This window comes from Ahaetulla prasina, chromosome 1 (assembly GCF_028640845.1).
Source record: "Ahaetulla prasina isolate Xishuangbanna chromosome 1, ASM2864084v1, whole genome shotgun sequence".
In the NCBI taxonomy this organism is placed as follows: Eukaryota; Metazoa; Chordata; class Lepidosauria; order Squamata; family Colubridae; genus Ahaetulla; species Ahaetulla prasina.
This window is the reverse complement of record NC_080539.1, coordinates 259,145,787-259,169,307: the sequence shown is the minus strand read 5'-3', so window position 1 is coordinate 259,169,307 and position 23,521 is coordinate 259,145,787. Positions and strand designations below refer to the sequence as shown.

At 38.4% G+C, this 23,521-nt stretch overlaps 1 protein-coding gene across 1 annotated transcript in view; it reads left to right on the top strand.

The window, feature by feature from the left end:
- The window catches only part of IGHMBP2 (immunoglobulin mu DNA binding protein 2), an 81,183-nt gene that overhangs the window by 25,900 nt on the left and 31,762 nt on the right, over nt 1-23,521 (top strand). The window contains exons 7-8 of the mRNA XM_058156448.1: nt 6,327-6,474; nt 11,144-11,318. Coding sequence (XP_058012431.1) covers nt 6,327-6,474; nt 11,144-11,318 — 323 coding nt within the window. The remainder of the gene's footprint in view (nt 1-6,326; nt 6,475-11,143; nt 11,319-23,521) is intronic.

Sequence of the window (23,521 nt, the reverse complement as noted above, 5' to 3'; positions counted from 1 at the left end):
CAACTGCAGTGATTCACTCAACAAATGTGGCAAGAAAAGTCGTAAAATGGGACAAATTCACTTAACAAATTTTTCACTTAGCAACATAAATTTTGGGCTCAGTTGTAATTGCAAGTTAAGGACTACCTGTATTCTATAGAATGTTCAGGATTCTTTAGGATCCAGTCTTTTCTTTCCATTTTCTTTTTCCCAAGTTTTCTAGCACTGTTAAGATCAAATTGAGATTCCTCACTCAGTTTTTCTCTGCCCTTCTCTCCTGAGTACTTTTCTGTTGTTGTTTTAAACCAGAAAGTCCAATTGCCTTTGGAAAAAACACCTTTGGGACAATCACTGTAGTTGTTAAGCAAATTACGTCGTTAAGCAAATTCAGCTTTGCCCATTGACTTTGCTTGTTGGAAGCCCCCTGGAAAGGTCACCAATGGTGATCACATGGCCCCAGGACACTGCAACTATTGTAAATACATTGTTGTGTCTCGCTCACTCCCCCTGCCGCAGCCGGGCCCCTCTTATCTCCTGCCAGACGCTGATAGTGCTGAAGAATGTCCTGGAATGCCTCCAGCCCCCAGCCCTGGCACCATGCCCGGACAGGCCGAACAAACAAACCTCCCTCCAATAGCATGTGTGCCTGAAGCCAGCCACGAGCTGAGATTACCAACAGCTGGAGACGAAACGATGCAATGGATAGACCCACGCTTCCGGAGAATGGAGAGGCGACTTCACCAAAAGGAAGGGAGGGGCAGGCCTGGATAAGTGCTGAGTCATGGAGCCACACCCCATGGCCTATATAAAGGATCTGCTTTCTGGCATTCTCTGAGTCAGGCAAAGTCTAACTTGGATTGCTGAAGTCACTTCCTGGTCTCCTGCCTGCCTTGAGAACTCTGATAGGACTTTGGCAGAGCTACAGAGGCACGCTTGATACGGACTTCCCCGACCCGGCTGTCAGCGGAGGAGTGGGACACGACATACATGCTGGTTGCCAAGAGCCCAAATTTTGATCACATGATCAGGGGACACTGCGACTGTCATAAGTGTGAAGAATGATCACTTTTTTCAGTACCGTCATGACTTCAAATGGGTGTTAAATGTAAGTCGAGGATTGCAAAGCAGGCAGAAAAGAGAGGCATTTATGTGAGGGTTGAAAGGAGAAAATGTTAAGTGGCTTGCTTATTTGTTATCTTTTAACTTCTGCTGTGCTCAGCACTATGAGTGTGTTCAGTGGCACTTTTTAATACACTTCAACTTAAGATTTTCTGTAAAGTTTAATGTTATTTTTATTGTTTGCTTTGTCCTTTTCAGGGCTAGGAAATTGATTTTAATAAAAGATGAGGTTTGGAGAATTTTGAGAGTAATCTCTTCACCAAGGATAGCTCAGCTGCAAACTTCTGTACAGGCATGCAATATATTCTAGTTGTATTACGTCCCTAGAGAACTTGTAAGGGTGAAGAATGAAAAAGGTATAGATCAAGGATTGATGGGCTCACTCTAAATGAAAAGTCAGCTGCCTTTTCATCACACTCACCGTTCCTGGGATCCTTGAAGTCATTTTCAGTAATTTTCTTGATTGGGCCAACTTTAATTATTCAGAGGAGTATAAGGGATTTATAATTTATAATTTAATTTATAAAGAATTCTCATTGGAGAACAAGGACAGTGATCTCCAATCCTCCCTTAGTTCTCCTGTTAGTGATAATATTTCATAGTGTAGCAAGTTTCATTTGTGTACTTTTGTAAGAAACCAGAAGATCACTTTAAACTAAAAAGAATTGGAGCAAATGACTAGCACTTTGGCGACTTCCCTTTAAATAACAACTTCTTTGTATTCTAAAAGTTATCCCTTTCACTGTTCACCCTGCCTCTGAAAACTGATTTTTTCCCCCGCCAACCCTTTTTGCTTTGCCCCATCCTTCAAATGTTCAAAAAGCAAACCGGTACAAAGTATAGGATCACTGTGTAGGAAAAAAAATCTATACTGGTTGCCAGTTGCCTACTGGACATATTTAAGATAGGATCTCCAACCCTGGCAACTTTAAGACTTGTGGCCTTCAACTCCCAGAGCAAAGCTGGCTGAGGAATTCTGGGAGTTGAAGTCCACAAGTCTTAAAGTTGTCAAGGTTGGAGACCCCTGATTTAAGGTGTGAAATTTTGAATCCCTCTATATTATCATGGTTTTGACTATTTGAGAGACTGTCGATATCACTATGAACTTGCCCACATGGCAAAAGAGGCTGTTTTGAAGGAGCTCCCACTGCCACAGGTGAGGCAGTTCTGTTTTCAGGAATGGGCTTTTACAATGTTTATTCCACTGCAGTGCAGTGCAGGTAGTCCTTGCTTAATGACCAGTCACTTAACGATAGGTCAAAATTACAAAGGCCTCAAAAAAGCAAAGTGTTTCCAACTACCGCAAAATGCCACATCCCCCATATGATCACTGTCTGGGTGCTTGGCAAATATTTGCCAAGCACCCCCTCATGTGATTGCCACTTACCATGTTTCCTGCCAGTCTCCCCAGAGAGTCGATAGGGAAGCTGGCAGGAAAGGTTGAAAACTACTGCCGACTACCAAAAGCGCTCCCTGTCATCTCTGGAAGCTGGATGAAAGAGCTTCTTGCTGATCCATGCCTGCTTGAACCTTAGCAACTGAAATTCAATCACACGTGGACCCCAGAATCCCTCTCTACCTGTCTGCCGAAAGCTTCTCTAAGGCAGGGAAAGAAAAATGGCCAGCTTTGTGCCTGCTTGAGCCAAGAAAGCCTGCAGTCCAAAATCCCTTCACAGGCATTGTGAGGGACTCCATTTGCTTCGCCTGTATAATCATTTAGTGACCGCAACAGGAGTGCTGGGATCAATTATTATTGAGTAAAGGACCCAGGTGGATTTCTCCCTTAATGTCTGCTTTGCTCAGTCACCAAGACTCCAGTCTCAATCGTAGGTTGTTGTTCAAAAAAAGTTTTATTTTGACATTCTTATCCAATAACATATCCAATAACATATTTAATGTACCATCATATACAATTAATCGGATCTGCCCGGTCACCACCCCCTTCTTTTTCCTTTTACTCTCCTTCTCTACCTTCTTCTACTTTCCATAACCATCCTCCCCCTCTCTTATCTACATCCTCTCCTCTTTCCTCCCTACTCCTTTCTTCTCCCTCTTCCCCTCTTCCTTCCTTTCCTCCTCCTCCTCTTCTCTTTCCTCCTTCTCTCTTCTACTTCCTTCTTTCCCATCATTCTAAAGTAGTAGCCAGGCAGGTCCGATCTTACATTAATTATACATCTTCAATCATCTTTGTACATTAACTATCAATCCATTTTCTGCCCCCTCCCCCTCCCTTCCCCTTCCTCCCCCCACCCCCCAAGACTTCCGAGAACCGAATACAGGGTATAAAACTAACAACAAAATTAAAATCTAGCACAAATCATAATCCATAGTCATTCCTTAAAACCTCCACTCCTTCCAAAGACAAAGAAGATACTTTTCTTCCAATCCATTATATATCAGACCATTCCACTCCTAGAGTTCTCAGAAGTTTCCGATTGAGTTAGTGTTTATTCTTGAATAAAGTACATAGTTTTAATATCCAACCTTCATCAATCAATATCAAAACAACGTTCCATCTTCCAATATTCACCAAGGGTTCTTCTAAAATGTCTTTCTTCCTAAGCAGTCTCTCAAAATAGTTCATATTTCCAACTTAGTTTCTTTAATTTTTCTGTCCAACCTTCAAGGGTAAGCAATAGTCCATCTTTTCACATCTTTAACATTTATATATACGACAAATAATATTACAAATATCCAAAGTATCAATTGTAGTAGTTAAAATCTTCACTTTACCTTACTTATATCAAATAACATTATTAAAATTACACCTATAACTTATCCAAAATATATCTATTATAACAATTACATTCTAATTAACATTACATCCATCTCTTAAATATAATATTTAATCCAAATTCCTAAATTTTACTATCTATCCTCCAAAATTAAACAATATTCCATCTTCCTATTCCTTTATACCTTAAATATATCAAATAGTACCCCTAAAATTACACATTTATATCCACAATAAATCATTTACAAAAATTAACCATAATCATATATAATAAAGTTAAACATTCTCCCTCCCCTTCTTCTGTCTTACACATTTTCGACCATCTATTCACCATTCAACTTAACATCTGTTAACAAAGAATTCCCAATCTTTAATACATTAGTATAAAAATCTCGTGCTTTACAAATTGTGTTGAGAAAATACTTTCTTCCTTTATAATTCAGTGTTAAACCAGCTGGAACCTCCCATCTAAAATATATCTGATGTTTCTTAAGCTCATCCACCAGAAAGGCAAATTCTTTTCTCTTTCTTAACATTTTAGGAGGAATTTCCTTCATCATTATTATATCTTGTCCTAATATTTGAAATTTATTTTTATAAAATGCTCGCAAAATTCCATACCTAATCCTCTTATTTGTAAAATAAATAACCACATCTCTCGGTAAGCACTTCTGCCTTGCCCACCAAGAATTAACACGATAAATTTTTTCAATATTAACTTCAAAATCTTCTGGTTCCACTCCCTCTATCTGAGCAAAGGCCTGAATAAAAATCTCTTTCAAATTTTCTTCCTTACACTCTCTTATTCCTCTCACCCTTATAGCATATTCCATTAATTTATATTGTAATATAACCCTTTCTTCCTCTGCCTTATCAGCCTTAACCTGAATATCATCTATTTTATTTTCTAAATTCAAATTAATTTGAACTTCATCTATTTTCCTTTGCAAATCTGAATTAATTTGGTTAAATTCATTCAGTCTTTCTTCTGTCTGTGTACTAGATAACAATAATGGGGTAATTGATTCCTTTAATTTTTTCATCTCTCTACTCTGCTCTTCCAGCAAATCTTTAAAATCCAGTATTTCTTTCTCCATTTCATTAAATTTTGATCTATTTCTGAAAGATGAGCCCATAAGCTCCTGTAAAAATTCCTTAGACTTTCTTTAATATCCTCTCTCAATTTCCGTACCTGAAGTGAAGAAATTTCCAATATTTTAGAAGTGGTTAAATCTCTTTGCTTAAAAGCCATTTTTAAACTAAGTAATATCAAGAAGAAGAAAAAAAAAGGTGGGGGAATAAAAAGAAAAAAAAACCAATAAATTTTTCTTCTTAAACACTGTAAGAAAAAGATAATTAAAAAAAAGAATAGATTTTTAAAAAAAGAATTCCATTTTTTAAAAAATCTTGTTATTTTCTTCTTAAAGGTTCCACGCCAGCAATTGTAATCAGCATTTCCTTAGCTTTCACTTTCAAAACACAAAACGCCATCTTTCTTCATCTCCACTCTTAGATACAAATAACTTCTTTGTCAGGGAGTTAAAATCATCTTACAAACAAATGCCAGCCCTCCTGCTTTCGGCTCTTTCCGTGTTGACAATTTATCAATAATCCTCTTCAGTCACGGAGATGGACGCTGCGTTTTGCTCTGCTTTTGCAGAGGTGTTCTGGATTCTGGAGCTTTTTTTGAGCTATAGAAGGAGCGTTCCCATCAAACCACCAGAAATCATTCTGGGGCTTTTCTTGGGGGCTCAACTTCAGCTCAAATGCTCATCATCCCCCTCCTTGCCTGAGGGTAGAGATTTACGAGCTGTTGACAGCAGATTAACGCTGTCTAAACAGCTCTCACAGAATCACAAAGAACGGGCGGACTAAGATTGCCCGCCATTTAGCGCAGCGGAGCCACCCGGAAGTCCCTCAATCGTAGGTTGTTAAGTGAGGGTTATCTGAATGTTTTTAAATCCAGCAACTTTAAGATGCGTGGACTTCAACTCACCAGCATGTTGCCTAAGAAAGGCCACACATTTTAAATCTCTGCTGACATTGCGAAGCACTGCTCCAATGTTTGGTTCCTGTTCTTCCCTTATTTAGGAAAATGGCAAATAATCCCCTCTTTCAGTTTTGACTTTTGATTGTTAATTGCTTTCAATGATACTGATTTTCATTTATATTATGCAGAATTAATTATACAGTAGTGTTTTTTGCTACTGTAAACTGCTTTGAATATTTATGTAAGCAGAAAAGCAGGTATACATTTAAAAATAACAAGAATTTAATGAGTACTGTTATCAACCTTTTCAGTGGTCATATGTTCATACCAAACTACAACTCTCATTGTCCCCAGACAGTTGATGGGGTCAGATTGGAGAAGATCTACCCAAAAAGCATTTGTGATGTTCTAATTGCATTTTATCAGAGAAATCCTGCTGCTGTTTTACAGTTATCTTGACTACTAAATATGTGCTGTGCTGAGATCATTGTCTCTCTTATGCAGATGAAAACCAGGAAGACTCAAGACAAAGGAGAGAGAAAACATTTTTTTAATGAAATTAAGATACTGAGAAAGGAGCTGAAGGAACGAGAAGAAATGGCTATGTCTGAAACCTTGCAAAAAGCTAATGTTATTCTTGCTACAAATACAGGTTAGGAGAATTTTTCTAGATTGGCCTATAAGGTTTAATCAAATGACTAATTTGATTATTATTGATCTAACTGTTCCATTTGTAACTGTATTTAAACTGGAACTCCCAAACTGCATAGTATAACTTTGAAAAGTTTCTTACCCCGGTATCTGTAAACATAAACAGTGCACTGTATTTATTATTCATTTATTTGTATCTCTCTTTATTATTTTTATCAGTAGCTCAAGGGATCTTCCTCCTTCTATTTTTTCTGCAACAACAAGCCTGTGAGGTGGGTTGAGCTGAGAGAGAGAGTGACTGGCTTAAAGCCACCCATGGCTAAGATGAGACTTGAACACACGGTCTCCTGCTTTCTAGCCTGAAGTCTTAATTACTAGACCAAACGGACTCCAATCTTGCTGCCCAATTTTATCTTTTTTCTTTTGATCAACTTTTACTCTGTGATTGGGTGATTTGATAACTAACCAATACAGATAAATACTGCTGTTCACATTTTACAAAGCATTGCTTGCCATTTTCTTGTTCCATTTAATGAAGGAAAGGAATTTATGCATTATTTATAGGAATAATTAAGCAAAGGAGGGAAATTATTTTTTTTCCAAGTGCATACTCCTGTGCATAACCTCTTGGAGAGGACTCAACCAGACTGCAATTATTTATGGTTGGGGAACTGTTTCCGATCCCGTAAGGATAATTTTCAGGAAACCTTGCAGATAATTTTGTGTAAAGAATACACATTAAAATGTCTATTGTACAAAGTTGATTTATGAACACAATATCAGTTCCAATTTCTTACTGAAAATTATATTCCCCTTCTGCTCTGAAATTTCTCATACCAGAGAATTCTGGGCAAGCTCTGGATGTTATTTAAAAGAAATACTTTAGTCAACAATCTATAGAAGGCATAAAATCATACTCACTCCTTTGTCAATTTAATTTACTTCTCCTGGAAAGGTGCCAAAGCCTGATGACAAGGTTGTTCAGTCTTATTCTGTTCATCCTACCCTAAGTGATGACCTTAAAAAAGGCTATATTCATTTGCAGAAGGACAGGATACATCATACAAAGTGGTATTCACTTTTACAGAGGCAGACACCATCTCTGTAATTAGTGTGGTAAATATCAACATGCATAGTCCATACCATCACAGCCAGCTCAGGAAAGGGAATTAGCCTCAAGTGACAGGTCTCCAACCAAGCCCCCTCCCCCCCCGGTTTTGTGTGGATTTTAATTGCCATGAATACCCATTCAGATGACTTGAGAATAACCTTTTCTCCCAACCACTGTTGAAATAACTTTAAGAACTTTTTGGTAGTTGTCTTGGTCTATCTAGGTTGTTTTGAGGTGCTTGGTCTAATAACTAGGTCCACCATCAAGGTTTTGAAATAACATGTTTTCTGAAAACGTGGGGCTATTACAACAAGCATAGGAATCCTTTTCTCCTTTAGCTTTTTTCATAGAAACCTGGTTTGCATTGGTTGTCAGAAGCAAAATTTCAAACGTTGTGGTTTTAAAGGCAAAATGCAAAATTGTTTTATTTGTTAAAAGACAATTGGGAATAGATTACTCAGCACCTTTCCATTTGTTCATGCAGGCATGCATGTGTATATTTGCTTATATGTATATGTGTGTGTGGGTCTACAATAATCTTTTTGTTCCCTTTGTAAGCATAAACTCTTATGTGTTCATGTTACATACAGTTACATATTTTCTGCAAATGAATTGATTTGAAATCAGTGGCATAGATATCATGAAGATTTACAGTGTTGAAGCATCAATTTCTCTGCAGTAGATTCTTTCTCCCCTCTCCCCTCTCTCCCCCACCTTTTTTTAGAAGCATGTTCCCCTTGCAGCAATTACCCGGTTTTTATAACTAAAGGTAGAAATCATTGTTGCCTTCTCTCTTCTGCAAGGTTATTTGGTGCAACCCAATCTTGTCACTTTATTGCTATGCTCAGCAGGCAAACTTAATTGCTTTTACCCAAGGAACAGAACTGGCTTTTAATTAACTGAGTTCAATACACTAGGATTTTCCCAGAATAGTTAAAGTGGAATAAACCAGGACTGGGGTAATTTTACCTGCGACTTAAAACTCAGAGCCATATAACTGATTATTTATTAAATATTTTTCTTACCTTTCAAACTGTTATGTGTGTACAACCCCTGAGGGCTGTATAGAGAATGTTATGCCATCTCAAATATTACTTGTCCTTCATCCAAAAATTCAGACACCTAGAGACAAATGCAGATTTGCAGCTTTTATTGTTTATTTTCTGCCCTAAATGCTGCACTCACTCACTCACACATCCTTACTTCATTCCAGCCTAGTTAGTCAGGCAAAGAGAAGAAACAAGATATGGGATACCTCTATAATCAAGGCTTGATCAGTCCCAGTCTTGACATTTTTATCTCATTCCTGCTATTTTTCTGCTTGATTGCCACTGCCTCATTCAGTCTTATTATTTTGAGAACTATAATTTTTATTTTATCCAAAGTCTTCATTTTTGTTCTTTTCTACGTGTTCCATAAATTGAAATCATTTTGAGCATCCCTTTCTGAGGCTGGATTGCGATTGCCAGTCTAGGAGGAAGCAAAAGTTTAAGAATAAAGATGTTCTTTCCAATACTTCATTTTCCCTGTTTGTAAGTTACGTTTTCAGCTATTACATGGCCATGTGGCCCTGTGATTCATGGAGGTTTTATTGTTAGGCGACTTCATTGATGGCATCCTTGTTGTCAGCCAGTTTAATGGGCAGGCTGCTTCCATACCAATGCCAAGAAAACTACACAAAAGCAATATATTTCTGGATATTAGTTGGTAGGAAAAAGAGCAGGAGGATGCTGTGGCACTCAAGTCCTCCCTGTAGACTTCCCATTGGTGGAAATGGAAGATTCATGTAGATTGGGCTGCTGTTGGGTCCACAGAATGTTCTGCCAAGCTAAAGAAAAGGGTAAAGGTTATTATGGCATACTGCAGCTCTAAATCCTTCCATAGATATAAACTCGGCAGCTCTTTCATTTATAGGCTTGCAAATCAATTTCTTTTCATTTCACACGTAAATCTGCCAGCTCTTACTTCTGCCCATTCTTCTGACAGATAGATTTCTTATAGCAAATAAACAATTGTGAATAAAAAGGTAGAATTTTACAAGGAGGCTGCAACTGGCATAACCATGTCTGTGTTGTTTTCTGGCAGCAATCTGCCACAGCTCTCTTCTGGGATTTTTATGAGTTCCTAAATTAAGTCTGCAGCTCTGGGATTTGCTGGTGGTCTCTTATCCAACCGTTAACCAAACCCAACCCTGCTTAACTTTCTGAAATCTGTTGATTTCAAGGAGATATTGCATCATTTCTATTCTTCTTCTTCTTTAGTAGAAGAATGTTCTGGTGGAAAGGAAAATTGATATCATTGGAAACTTCATTTGCATGTAATTGAAGATCATACAACTTGAAGAATGGCAGTAATTATATATATATATATATATATATATATATATATATATATATATATATATATATATATGTCGTGTCCCACTCCTCCGCTGACGGCTGGGTCCGGGAAATCCGAATCAGGCGTGCCTCTGCAGCTCTGTCCAAAGTCCTAGCAAAGTCCTCAGAGCAGGCAGGAGACCAGTAAGTGACTTCAGCAAGATAAGTTTGACTTTTTGCCTGACTCAGAGACTGCCAGAAAGTAGCTCCTTTATATAGGCCATGGGGTGTGGCACCATGACTCAGCACTCATTAAGGCCTGCCCCTCCCTTCCCTCTGCAGCCTCCGCCTCTCCAATCTTCTGATGCGAGGGTCACACCAATCAGCTGTTCTTGGGAGTAAACCCTCCTCAGGCTCACCTGCTGTGGAGGAGGGGGAGGGGTCTAGCTGCTCCGTTTGCCTGGGCATGGAGTCAGGGCTGGGGCAGGGAGATTCTCCTTCTGCAGTTTGTGTGGGCATGGAGCCAGGACTGGGACCGGGAGGCATACATTCCTCAGTGTGCGGGAGCAGGTAAGAAGGCCCCGGCTGCTCTGAGGGCGGGCAAGACACAACAATATATATATATATATATATATCTTTGTTTTCTGAGGTTTTCGCGGGTGTTTGTATGTAGGTCTTTGGTTATTTGAGTTTTCTCCCATGTAAAATTGGAAGTGTCTTGGCGACGTTTCGACGAAGTCTCATTCGTCATCTTCAGGCTTCAGCTTCGTGCTTCTGGGAGCAATGAAGCTCCCAGAAGCACGAAGCTGAAGTCTGAAGATGACGAATGAGACTTTGTCGAAACGTCGCCAAGACACTTCCAATTTTACATGGGAGAAAACCCAAATAACCAAAGACCTACATATATATATATATATATAGAGAGAGAGAGAGAGAGAGAGAGAATTGTGTCATGTATATATGTATGTATATGTGTGTGTCTGTCTGTCTGTCTGTCTGTCTGTCTGTCTGTCTGTCTGTCTGTCTATCTATCTATCTATCTATCTATCTATCTATCTATCTATGTTAAATTATGGAGTCCTTGGTGCTCTCTGAGCAGGTAATGAAACATCTGCAGGCAAACAACCACACTCAGAAAGCACCAAAGAATCAGAAGACACAATCTTTTAAGACAACTAGTCCTTTTCCATTTTTGCAGTGGTGAAAGGCTCAATGTAGTTTTTAATCTTGTTTTTAATTAGGTGCTTCTTCTGATGGTCCGTTGAAGCTTCTTCCCGAGAACCACTTTGATCTTGTGGTGATTGATGAATGTGCTCAAGCTCTTGAAGCAAGCTGTTGGATCCCACTGCTGAAGGTTAGGAAGTGTATCCTGGCTGGTGATCACAAACAGCTGCCTCCCACAATCATCTCTCACAAGTAAGAAAATGTCCTCCATTACCAATTAATTATTTTAAAGGTGCTGGGAAAAAGCCTATCTGGAAAAAGGCCTGTCAATTAGAATACCCATCTTTGCATTTAATTGCACAGCAGGTAGAGATAACCTTCCTTGTTTTTTAATGAGATTTGGTTATATATGTCAGCTGCTTATTATAAAGCAGAAAACTTAAATCAACTAACTTAAGATAATAAAGTATTTTTTTTAATTATAATTAACAGAGCACACTCTTGAACTGAATGCACCTTGTGAAAGAATAAGAAATAAGGCTTGAATGTATTTTTAGATTGGAAGAAAACTTTTATATTACAGTCCAATCATTTGAGATATCCACACTTCAGAGGTTCCATCCCTTCTGCTGAGGGGATGGTTGAACTGAATTTATGTTTCCTTGGGCACAATTTGGAATTTCTCTTATAACAAGAACCATGATGAAAAACGAATAGAATAGAATAGAAAATAGAACAGAATAGAATAACAGAGTTGGAAAGGACCTTGGAAGTCTTCTAGTCCAACTCCCTGCTTAGGCAGGAAACCCTACTCACTTCAGACAAATGGCTATCTAGTCTCTTCTTAAAAACTTCCAGTGTTGGAGCATTTACAACTTCTGGAGGCAAGTTGTTCCACTGATTAATTGTTCTAACTGTCAGGAAATTTCTCCTTAGTTCCAAGTTGCTTCTCTCCTTGATTAATTTCCATTCATTGCTTTTTGTTCTGCGCTCAGGTGCTTTGGAGAATAGTTTGACTCCCTCTTCTTTGTGGCAACCCCTGAGATATTGGAACACTGCTATCATGTCTCCCCTAGTCCTTCTTTTCATTAAACTAGACATACCCAGTTCCTGCAACCCTTCTTCATATGTTTTAGTCTCCAGTCCCCTAATCATCTTTGTTGCTCTTCTCTGCACTCTTTCTAGAGTCTCAATATCTTTTTTACATCGTGGCGACCAAAACTGAATGCAATATTCCAAGTGTGGCCTTACCAAAGCATTATAAAGTGGTATTAACACTTCACCTGATCTTGATTCTATCCCTCTGTTTATGCAGCCCAGAACTGTGTTGGCTTTTTTGGCAACTGCAGCACCCTGCTGGCTCATATTTAAGTGATTGTCCACTAGGACTCCAAGATCCATCATCCAAGAAATGATGGATTCTATTATTATTTTTTTTGCTACACCCATACATTTAAGTGGGCCCAGTATAATCTCCAAAATTCGTAGGTAGCTATATGTTTTGCATAAAAGCTTATAGGCATCCAGAAATTGAGGAACTGTAACTCTCAGCATTTCTTCTAATTCAGTTCTGTAGGCTGGGTAGCATTAGAGCTACAGACACTTTTGAAATGCTACAAATCTATCCTTGACCTATTTAAAGGAACCCCTGTTATTCATTTGTTTGTAATTGCTGCCTTGCTCACTATCGATAGATTTTTCAACTGGCTTTTTCCATTCTTAAACTATATACTGTGCTTTAATGAATTACTTCCACTTTCAGTGAAACCATAGCTTTCAATTATACCCGAAGCAAGTTAATTATATTTTACTGGATATAGATTAATCCTGGTTGTGAAGGATCTGTGTGCATTATGTATTATTGGTTAACTTGTAACAAAGATTTCTGCCAAAAGTGAAGCAATTTGTTAGAGACCCACCCCACAGAGTTCATTTGTTATCAAGCAATATATGTGAAACAAGTCTATATTTGACTTTAAAATAGTTTGTAATGGTCAAATTGAAATGATTGATTTAATTATAGAACTGCTCTAGAAGGAAGGCCCAAGCCCCTGAAGCAACGAGGGGGATAAATTTGACAGTACAACAGAACTAGGCTCAAGTGCTAGAAATAAAAAAAAATCACTCATAGAAAGAATGAAGGGAAATTATCACAATGAAACAAACTCCTATGGAAAGAGCTTTGCAATTCTAGACCATGAACTTCTGTTAGCTGCAGAATTTTTCTTGTGTAATAAATCATGTAGGTATTTGGGGGACATTTGCATAGTTCAGTCAATTAAAAAAGGAAACTACTTTGGGAGAGAATGTCTCAACTGGCCAATCAACTGTTGGAAAGAGTAGTTGCAGTAATTAAAGATTCATAAGAATGTATTCATTCTTATATACAGAATGAATTCATTCCATACTTTATCACAGAACATATGATCTAGAAGCATCTGTTGCTGAAATACAACCTGTCTAAAATCTGCTTAAATTAGCTCCCACTAATAAGGTAGGTGAAAAGAGATCAGTATGGAAATGGCATTAGCAGTTTGTCCTTTCATAAGTTTTTATGAAGAGCTACTTGCATCCCATGGTGTTATATCTTGACCAAGATTCCAAATTAAGTTTACTCTAGATCTTCAAATTTCCACATTCTGTGAAACATTTGTTAATCTTTCCCTATCAATATAGTCTTATTGACATCCTGTTCATATTTTAATTGTTAATGATTTATATTCTGTAATTTTCCCCATGGGTGTATGTGTAGGTTGCTTGAATTTTTCTGTTTGCTGTGCTAGAATAAATTGCATGCAATTTATTAAACTGCACCCTGGAAGATGTTAAATCAGAAGCAGGAATGTAATTCTCTACATTTCTGGCAGAAAATTAGCATACAGGAGACTATAAATCGTGCATTGTTGTATATGCTGCACTTGCTATGAAACTCTTCAGTCATTATTGTTTATGCACATATGTTTTATGGCTCTCTCATATATTTTAAGCATGAGAGAGATCCATAAAACGTATGTGCATAAACTTGCCAGGAATAAGTTTAGTTCAGGAAACCTGCACATAATTGCTAATGTAAAGCATTCTTTGTGCTGTTGGCAGATAAAATAGCAAATAGAAATTTCAACTGAAAATTGCATTACTTCCTTGAAGACCAGCCACCCCAAAACAGCCGTCTAGTACAAGTTTATTCTCTGAAGATTATATATTGTTGCTTTACAGATTGTTGTTTTTGTTAGTTGTGAAGTCATGTCCAACCCATTGCAACCCATGGACAACGTTCCTCCAGTCCTTCATATCCTCTACCATCCTCTGGAGTCCATTTAAGCTCACGCCTACTGCTTCAGTGACTCCATCCAGCCATCTCATTCTCTGTCATCACGTTTTTCTTTTGCCCTCAATCTTTCCCAGCATTAGGCTCTTCTCCAGTGAATCCTTCCTTCTCATTATCTTATAGATAAGATGATCCTAATCGCAATAAACTAAACTAAAGGCACAGATTGGTTAAACAGTTTCTGCCAGGACATCACCTTAAGTCCTCTTTTTTTTTTTTTTTTACATTTATATCCCGCCCTTCTCCGAAGACTCAGGGCGGCTTACAGTGTATAAGGCAATAGTCTCATTCTATTTGTATATTTTTTTACAAAGTCAACTTATTGCCCCCCCAACAATCTGGGTCCTCATTTTACCTACCTTATAAAGGATGGAAGGCTGAGTCAACCTTGGGCCGGGCTCGAACCTGCAGTAATTGCAGGCTACTGTGTTCTAATAACAGGCTTCTTAACAGCCTGAGCTATCCCGAGCTTTTAAATTTCCCCATAAGTCTTCTACTTTGATGCCATTAGAGATACAATTTTGGACTAATAATAGATGTAATATTGACCAAGACAGTCTTTTGAAATGTAAAGAAATATTTAGAGCTGTGGTGTCAAACTCGTGGCCCACGGGCCGAATGTGTCATGCGCTGGCCATGCCCACCCCTGTTTTAGCGAAGGGGAAAAAAATCATGATACGTCACTTGATGATGTGACGATACAAGTTTGACACCCCTGGTTTAGAGAGATGAATAGTAGTAGTTATAAGACAGTTTAATTGATTATAACCACAAAATGATGTTTGATAATAATGATTTGAATTATCCAAGTTCTTTCTCCTTAGGGTTAGTGGGAACAGTTTAGAGAGGAAATGCTGGGGTTTGAGGTTGATGTGCAGCAACTGGTATTTCAGCTATAGGTTAGAAATCTGGAGATCAGGCGTTCTAATCCCCATCTTAGACACAACTGGGTGATGTCAGGCCAGCCACTTCTTTTCAGCCCAAGGAAGCAGATAATGGCAAACCACCTCTGAAAAATGTTGGCAAAAAAACTGCAGGGATTTCTCCAGGGAGCCCCCCAAGAATCAAGATTAATTCAAAGGAACCCAAAAAGAGAAATATCTTTAGCTTTTTGGTATGGCAAGGAATGACATGCCCTTAATTGAATGAGATCTGTTATCTTAGGATCAATATCATCATTGCTTTGAAATAGATCCTGTAGGTGTTTTGCTGTTGCTGCAACAGCTATTGACATCCTTATCGTTTAGATCCTGATTAACGTTCTGTGAAATCTTGGCTTATTTGCCCTGATTGTGATCCTTCTGGCAGCAACTGGTTGTGATGAAAAGCAAATTTGTTGAATCAAGAGAACCTTTGATCATATCCAGCAAGGTTCAAATTCTCTTTTCTTTCTCTTCTAATTAGAGAATTCTTAATTAGACATAGTGTCACACAGAAGTTGTTAACGGTATGTTTCTTGGGTTTAACTTTGCCTCCAGAGCAACAATCACATGCTTGCAAAAGGAGAAGCTTATAAATGAAATTGCTCCCAAGGTGACTAAACATAGTTGCACCATATTGGTAGAATATACTGGATTTTCAGTACTTTCCTTTTCTGTAAGGCTTAGCCAAATATCTTTCTTTTTTCTGCCTCTCTTTGTCCCATTAAACTGAGTGTTCCTGATGGAACCATTGAGTTCAGAATTTTTAAGGAGACCACTTCCCTTTCTTTTGCTCCTTAAAATTCAGCATTTACATAGGGGGCACAGAGTTTAAACAGAGTTTCTCAGGAAATTTCTTCTGGGATGAAATATATATATTTCAGAAGAAATTTTCTCGGAATATATATATGTCCTCTTCTATAGCAAGCACTGATTCCTCTCAAACCACAAAAAGCAATTGCTGCACAGAAAAAAAAAGCTGCACATTAATTTCTGCCCATGCCGCAACTTTACTGGTCTCCCTGCAGAGGAATGATAAAAGGACAACAGTTTGAAAAGTGGCATCGCTTTCAAACCTCTTTAACAAGCTTCTAATCTATTTCAGATGTCTACACTGGTTTTCTTGACTATGACATTTTCATCTAAGTTGATAGGTGCAAATTTCCTGTGTCAGATAACACCTCTACATGAAGAACAATGTGTCATAGCATGCCTAATTTAGAAGTAAGACTAGACTTTGCTCAATTTAGAGATCTTTAACATACCAGCTAATTTCTCATAATGTCATCCTAGCACTTTGAATCTTAATCTTATGCAACTCTGCGGTTATTCTGGAAATAATACTGCTACAAAATCAGAGTTCAATCTTCAACTGCAGATCATTTTTTTTTAAATTGCTTTCTGCATCCTAAGTGAACCTATGAGTTCCAGTACATTTTTAAAATAGAACTAGGCTTCTCTTGGAACCAGGGAAAATCTACTTTTGCTTTGCCTTTATATTATAAACTGCTGAGTTGAAGAATTATTATGATGCATTATTTCTAATATCTATCTTTGTATTTGCTAGGAGTCAAACATGACTTTGATGGCACATAATCACTATTTGTGATCTCTCTCAAATTTGTCTGACAAAAACCACCTGTTGAATACTTGTGAAAAACTGGCATTGTACTAGGTTTTAAGAAAAAATTAAAGTATTGGATGTCCTATAAGTTTTGTACTATGGATTACAATTCCATTTATAACTATTTGAATAGGCAAACATTTGCCTATTTATTACATTTAGCTTTATTGCTCAGAAGAACATTCTAGGATAGGGCCGTGGTGGCTCAGGCTGTAAGATAGCCTGTTATTAAAACACAGCAGCCTGCAATTACTGCAGGCTCGAATCCCACCAGAGCCAAGGTTGACTCAGCCTTCCATCCTTTATAAGGTAGGTAAAATGAGGACCCAGATTGTTGAGGGGGGCAATAAGTTGACTTTGTAAATATACAAATAGAATGAGACTATTGCCTTACACACTGTAAGCCGCCCTGAGTCTTCGGAGAAGGGCGGGATATAAATGTAAATAAAAAAAAAAAAGAGTAGACTGGTTCTGTTGGTCCAGACTGGTCCTGTATCTTTAATTTAATGTTCAAATGCACAAAGTGCATACTGTTATATCGATTGAGATAGATTCCCTGGAAAAGATGAGATGTTGGAGTTTTTGTGACATCCTAAGCTGGACTGATTCATAACCATCCTTAATAAGAAAAAAAGTCTAGTTTGGGAGTGGGGGGGAAGAACTGTAACTTCAACCAGTATGCGGTGATGCAGGCCCATGCACCCATTTGGACTTTCAAGTTCAAAATGGGCAAGTTCTTTCAAATTCAAAAAGGTTTCAATTATCAAATTTACTCCTACACCTGTCCAATACTGAGTTTGCAATAGGTGTTGGCCACTTTGTTAGCAGAACAGTTATTGGGTATATGCAAACTGAGAGTGGATATTTCTGTGTAATGTGGCTACATACAATCTGCACATAAGAAAACATAGTTTCTTTTATACTCTTGAATTTCTTGAGTAGTATCTTCTTTTTCCAAGTGGACCTCAAATTAATATTTTAATTACATGCTAATCCCTTCAGGTAAATCAAGGTATTATTGACTCTTTTCTCAAGCTATCCAGTCAGTTTCATGACTGACTCAAGCTTTCAACCACAATTTTTCAAATCCAACACTGCATTCAGGAGCCTGTTGAATCCTAATTCAAGATGTTGATCTTGAGTTGACCCACACCTGTATCAGTTTGAATACAGAAATAAATGCAGAATGTACACTGCATGCAAATATATAACTACCCACAGGGTCATTTTTCATCAAGGCCTTTGGAGGTTTATATGAAAATAAAGTTAAAGGCATAATACAGTATAAAAACTAATTGTCCAAAAGGCAATATGCTTCACATTTTTCTGTATTGTTCTTTTTACCTTGTTAAAAGTACAAATAAGAAAGAATAAGATGAATTTGGATGTTTATAAATATATGAATGGAATACGTTGGCTAGATTTTGCTGCTAACCAGCAGTGGGAGATAAAAGAAGCTTAAGAAGTATGCAGCGTTGGTGAATTAAGACTGTTCTTTAAACAAAGATATCTTATCAAAGGAGAAAATTTATTTGATGTTCAAGAAAGTAGCCCAGCTTCTAAAAAGGAACATTTGTTAACTATAATTTCATTTAAAATTATGGCAACAAAAATAAAACCAGTTATTAAAAGCTTGGTGGAAAATCTCAGTCATAGGAATGACAATATTAGACATAGTTAATTTTTGTAACGAATTTGTGAATTTAAGATGCACGGTCATTAGTAAAAAGAAAGTTACCTCCTGTTCAGTTAGAATAGAATAGAATAGAATAGAATAGAATAGAATAGAATAGAATAGAATAGAATAGAATAGAATTTTTTATTGGCCAAGTGTGATTGGACACACAAGGAATTTGTCTTGGTGCATATGCTCTCAGTGTATATAGAGCATATGCTCTACATAAAAGAAAAGATACCTTCATCAAGGTACAACACTTATAACACTTAATGATAGTCATAGGCTACAAATAAACAATCAGGAAACAATATTGGTATAAATCGTAAGGATACAAGCAACAAAGTTACAATCATAAGTGGAAGGAGATGGGTGATGGGAATGATGAGAAGATTAATAGTAATGCAGATTTAGTAAATAGTTTGACAGTGTTGAGGGAATAATTTTTTAGCAGAAAGATGGCGTTCGGGAAAAAACTGTTCTTGTGTCTAGTTGTTCTGGTGTGCAGTGCTCTATGGCGTCGTTTTGAGGGTAGGAGTTGAAACAGTTTATGTCCAGGATGTGAGGGAATCTGTAAATATTTTCACGGCCCTCTTTTTGATTTAATTTAATTTAATTTAATTACTAAATGATGGTATATGATAAAGATTAACTGAGCAAAATAGCAGAAGAAAAATTGGGATAGAAATTAAAAATGGAAAAAAGTATAGCAATGAGACTAAAGTCTTGAACATAGATGTTTGCTCAGTATGCTCTTTATTGAGCCAATTTGGTGTAGTGGTTAAAGAACCAGGCTAGAAACTGGGAGACTGAGTTCTAGTTCCACCTTCAGATATGAAGCCAGCTGAATGACCTTGGGCCATTCTCCCTCTTAGTCCTAGGAAGGAGGCAATGATAAACCACTTCCAAAATCTTGCCAAGAAAACTGCAGAAACTTGTCCCAGGAGATGCCAGGTGTCAATACTGGCTCAAATTATTGTATTTTGGGTGCATTATAGAAAGACCTAGTTCTTTTGAAAAGTCTGTAATGCTGGGAAAGATACCATAGAAGAAAAGAAAAAGAAGAATGATCAGTAGCAAGTTGGAGGACCAACAATTAGTACCCTGTTAGAAGACCTGAAGGACCAACTTGGAGACAAGTTGTCCTGGAAAAAAATCTATGTGGTTGCCAAGACTCTACCCCAACTTGATAGCATTTATTCAATTGATAGATAAATCTCAGGGAATATCTTATAATAGCAATTAAACTATTTATTGCCATAAAGCCCAAGTGCAAGTTCAATATGATGCTCAGATCAGAGTTTATAAAAAATAGCTTGATACCATCCCTATAATCTAAATTTTGAGAACTATCTTCCAGAAAAACATTTTTTCTTAAACATTCTTTGCTTGGAAGCTGGTATAAATAAAACTGAAAGTGATGTAATTTAATACACTGAACTACTGGCTAAAAGCAGTCTTCTGTTTCAGAAGATTGGATAGAAGAGATCCATTCTGCTTAAGTTGAATTAATGTAGTTTATTGGAGAATGTTACACTAGCCTTAGGCCCTGCCCAAGCCAAAGTCAAGCTAAAGCAAAAAATAATAGAGAAATACAGGAAGCTCAAAGAAATGTGCCTCTAGAGATCTAGTTAGGTGCTCAGCTCTTCAGTTTTAGCCATATTGGAGATAGCTTGAAATGTATAAATATAGATTGCTATGGTGCTAGCATGATCTAGTATTTTACCCATTGCTGTCTTGAAAGGGAAGTGTAGGAAAATTTCTTATACTGAACAGTTTTGCCTGCACAGAATAGCAAATATTCAAACCGGGGTTCATTTTTTTCCTGTCCCACCTGTTTATAGGGATGTAGGGGCTTATTCTGTAGGTCAGTGATGGTTAACCTTTTCAGCACAAAAGTTTCTTGGCGAAACTGGACTGTGCGCATGCTGGAGCACCAGAACCTGGAAGAGAGCAGATGTCCGGCGTCTGTCGTGTCCCACTCCTCCGCTGACAGCTGGGTCAGGGAAATCCGAATCAGGCTTGCCTCTGCAGCTCTGGCCAAAGTCCTAGCAAAGTCCTCAGAGCAGGCAGGAGACCAGTAAGTGACTTCAGCAAGATAAGTTCGACTTTTGCCTGACTCAGAGACTGCCAGAAAGTAGATCCTTTATATAGGCCATGGGGTGTGGCTCCATGACTCAGCACTCATTAAGGCCTGCCCCTCCCTTCCTTCTGTTGCCTCCGCCTCTCCAATCTTCTGATGCGAGGGTCACACCAATCAGCTGTTGGTAATAAACCCTCCTCAGGCTCACATGCTATGGAGGAGGGGGAGGGGTCTAGCTGCTCCGTTTGCCTGGGCATGGAGTCAGGGCTGGGGCAGGGAGGTGCTCCTTCTTCTGCAGTTTGTCTGGGCATGGAGCCAGGACTGGGGCCAGGAGGCATACATTCCTCCGTGTTCGGGAGCAGTTAAGAAGGCCCCGGCTGCTCTGAGGGCAGGCAAGACACAACAGCGTCCATGTACATGACGGAACCCGGAAGAGCAGCTGGCGATGGCGCGCGTGCCCACAGAGAAGGTTCTGCGTGCCACCTCTGGCACATGGGCCATAGGTTTGCCATCATGGCTGTACTTCAGCTCCAAGATTGCTGCATCAGTCTTGTGAGATCAAAGGAAAATTTTAACTTGGGTGACAGGACTATAACACCCTTTCAGCTGAACTGAGTTCATTTCATTGCAGCAACAATGGAGGCAGGATGTTTTTGGTGGAGAAATATTTCTGTTTGTTGTTGTATATTGTATCAGGTTTTGCAGTGACTTGATCTTCCGATTCACAGTGTGAGCCTAATGTGTTAAAATTGTTAACTTGTGTTAAAATTGCTTCACCAAGTGCACTTTAACACCCAGAAAATGTGCTTACCCAATCATTTGAAGCATATAATAAGTTGTTTTAGTGTGAATGGGATTTTTTTGCAATTTGTACATCAGTTGTAATGGTAATCATGTACCATATTTTTCTGAAACAAAGATGGCCTGAATTTAAGATAACTCTCTCCCAAGAGGGGAGTGGTCAGAAAAAAACTGATAGAAGCAAAACCTACATGAGAACCAACTTCCTTATCTTATTCATCTTGACAGCTCTGGGGAGTCCTCTTAATTTTGTTCTGATACTGTGCATATCTCACATTGGTGTGTGTGGGCAGGTTTACATATATAGGTAGTCCTTAACTTACGGCCACAATTGAACCCAAAATTTATGTTAAGTGAGAAATTTGTTAAGTGAGTTTGGCCCCATTTTACGACTTTTCTTGCTGATTTGTTAAGTGAATGACTGCAGTTGTTAAATTAGTAACATAGTTATTAAGTGAATCTGGTTTCCCTATTCCCTTTTGCTTGTCAGAAGATAGGAAAAGGGGATCACATGACCCTGGGACACTGCAACTTTCATAAAAGTGAATCAGTTTCAAGCATCCAAATGTCAATCATGTGGCCATGGGGATGCTGCAGTGGTCATAAGTGTGAAAAATGGTCATGTCACTTTTTTCAGTGATGTTGTAACTTTAGAACGGTCACTAAATGAACTGTTGCAAGTCAAGGACTACCTGTACTTACTAGAGAAAAAATAGAAATACACTAACTGAATTCATAATGAACAACTAAAATGAATTGCCTGTAAAATTAGGTACCTTGTTTGTAAAATGATCTTGATCTCCACATGTCAGTATTCTAGTGTTAGAAATCTGACTACAAGGAAGAGGGGATCAACCTATTCTCCAAAGTGCCTGAAGGCAGGACAAAAAGCAATGGATGGAAACTAATCAAGGAGAAAACCAAGTTAGAACTGAGGAGAAATTTAATCAACAACTTGCCTTCAGAACTTGTGGGTGCTCCTATACTGAGGTTTTTAAAGAAGAAATTGGACAACCAACCATTGGTCTGAAATGTTATAGGGTTTCCTGCTTGAGCAGAGGGTTGTACCAGAAGATTTCCAAAATTCCCTTCCAACTCTGTTATTCTATTATTCTGGGAATAAAGAATGCAGGCAGTTGCTTGAATCAGAGATGAAGTTTCTAGAGTAGAACATACTCTGTCAGCTGTCAGAAGCAGCTGCACCAGGTCCTTTATGTCGAATGGGTGTCAAACTCAAGGTTTAAATCTGGCCTGCAGGGCCCACCTGGAAATAGCAAAGGATTGGCCTGCGGTGCCTCTGGCAGCCAAAATGGGGTGTGGAGGGGCCTCACGCAGCCCCCCCCCATGTCCCAGTTTAGCCAGCAGGGTGCTGCAGGAGGCATCCGTCCCGTCCACGCCGGCCGGCCTGTGGAGAACTACAATGCTTATCCAGCCCTCGAAGAAATCCAGTTTGACACCCCTGATGTAGAAAAACCTTGCCTTTGTTACTTGAAAGTACACAGAAATGTGCCCATGCTCTAGGAATTCCAAGAAAGTACACTTAGCTTGATTTCCTTGAGGGAGCACTCTGGAGTTAGGCACCCTGCTGTGTTGTGGTTTCCACACACATTGTGTACCATACTCCCTTCCAGGAGAAAGTAAAAAAAACCAAGGAAAATTCACAATAAAGATGGATTGAGAGGTGAACTGCACTCGGGAGGAGGGAGAAAAAAAGACAAACCCCATTTTGGCAGAACAAGGTCTAATTTTTAGACTAACTGCCTGCTTTCTTCCTATCTCACTCCTATTCTGGTGTAAATCAATCCCCCTTCTTACTACCAAGTAAATATAGTTTTTCAGTGGAGTGGCCAGTTGCATGAAACCTTTTGCAAGTATAAAAGTGGAAAGGAATATTTTGGATAAACTGGGAAGCAAGATAGAAGGAAGCTTCGTTGCAAAATATACTAACCATGAAGTATGTTTGTAATTAGTTATGTTACATCAAATTGCTAACAGAAGTAATATTCCAAAATGTTTATTGCCAC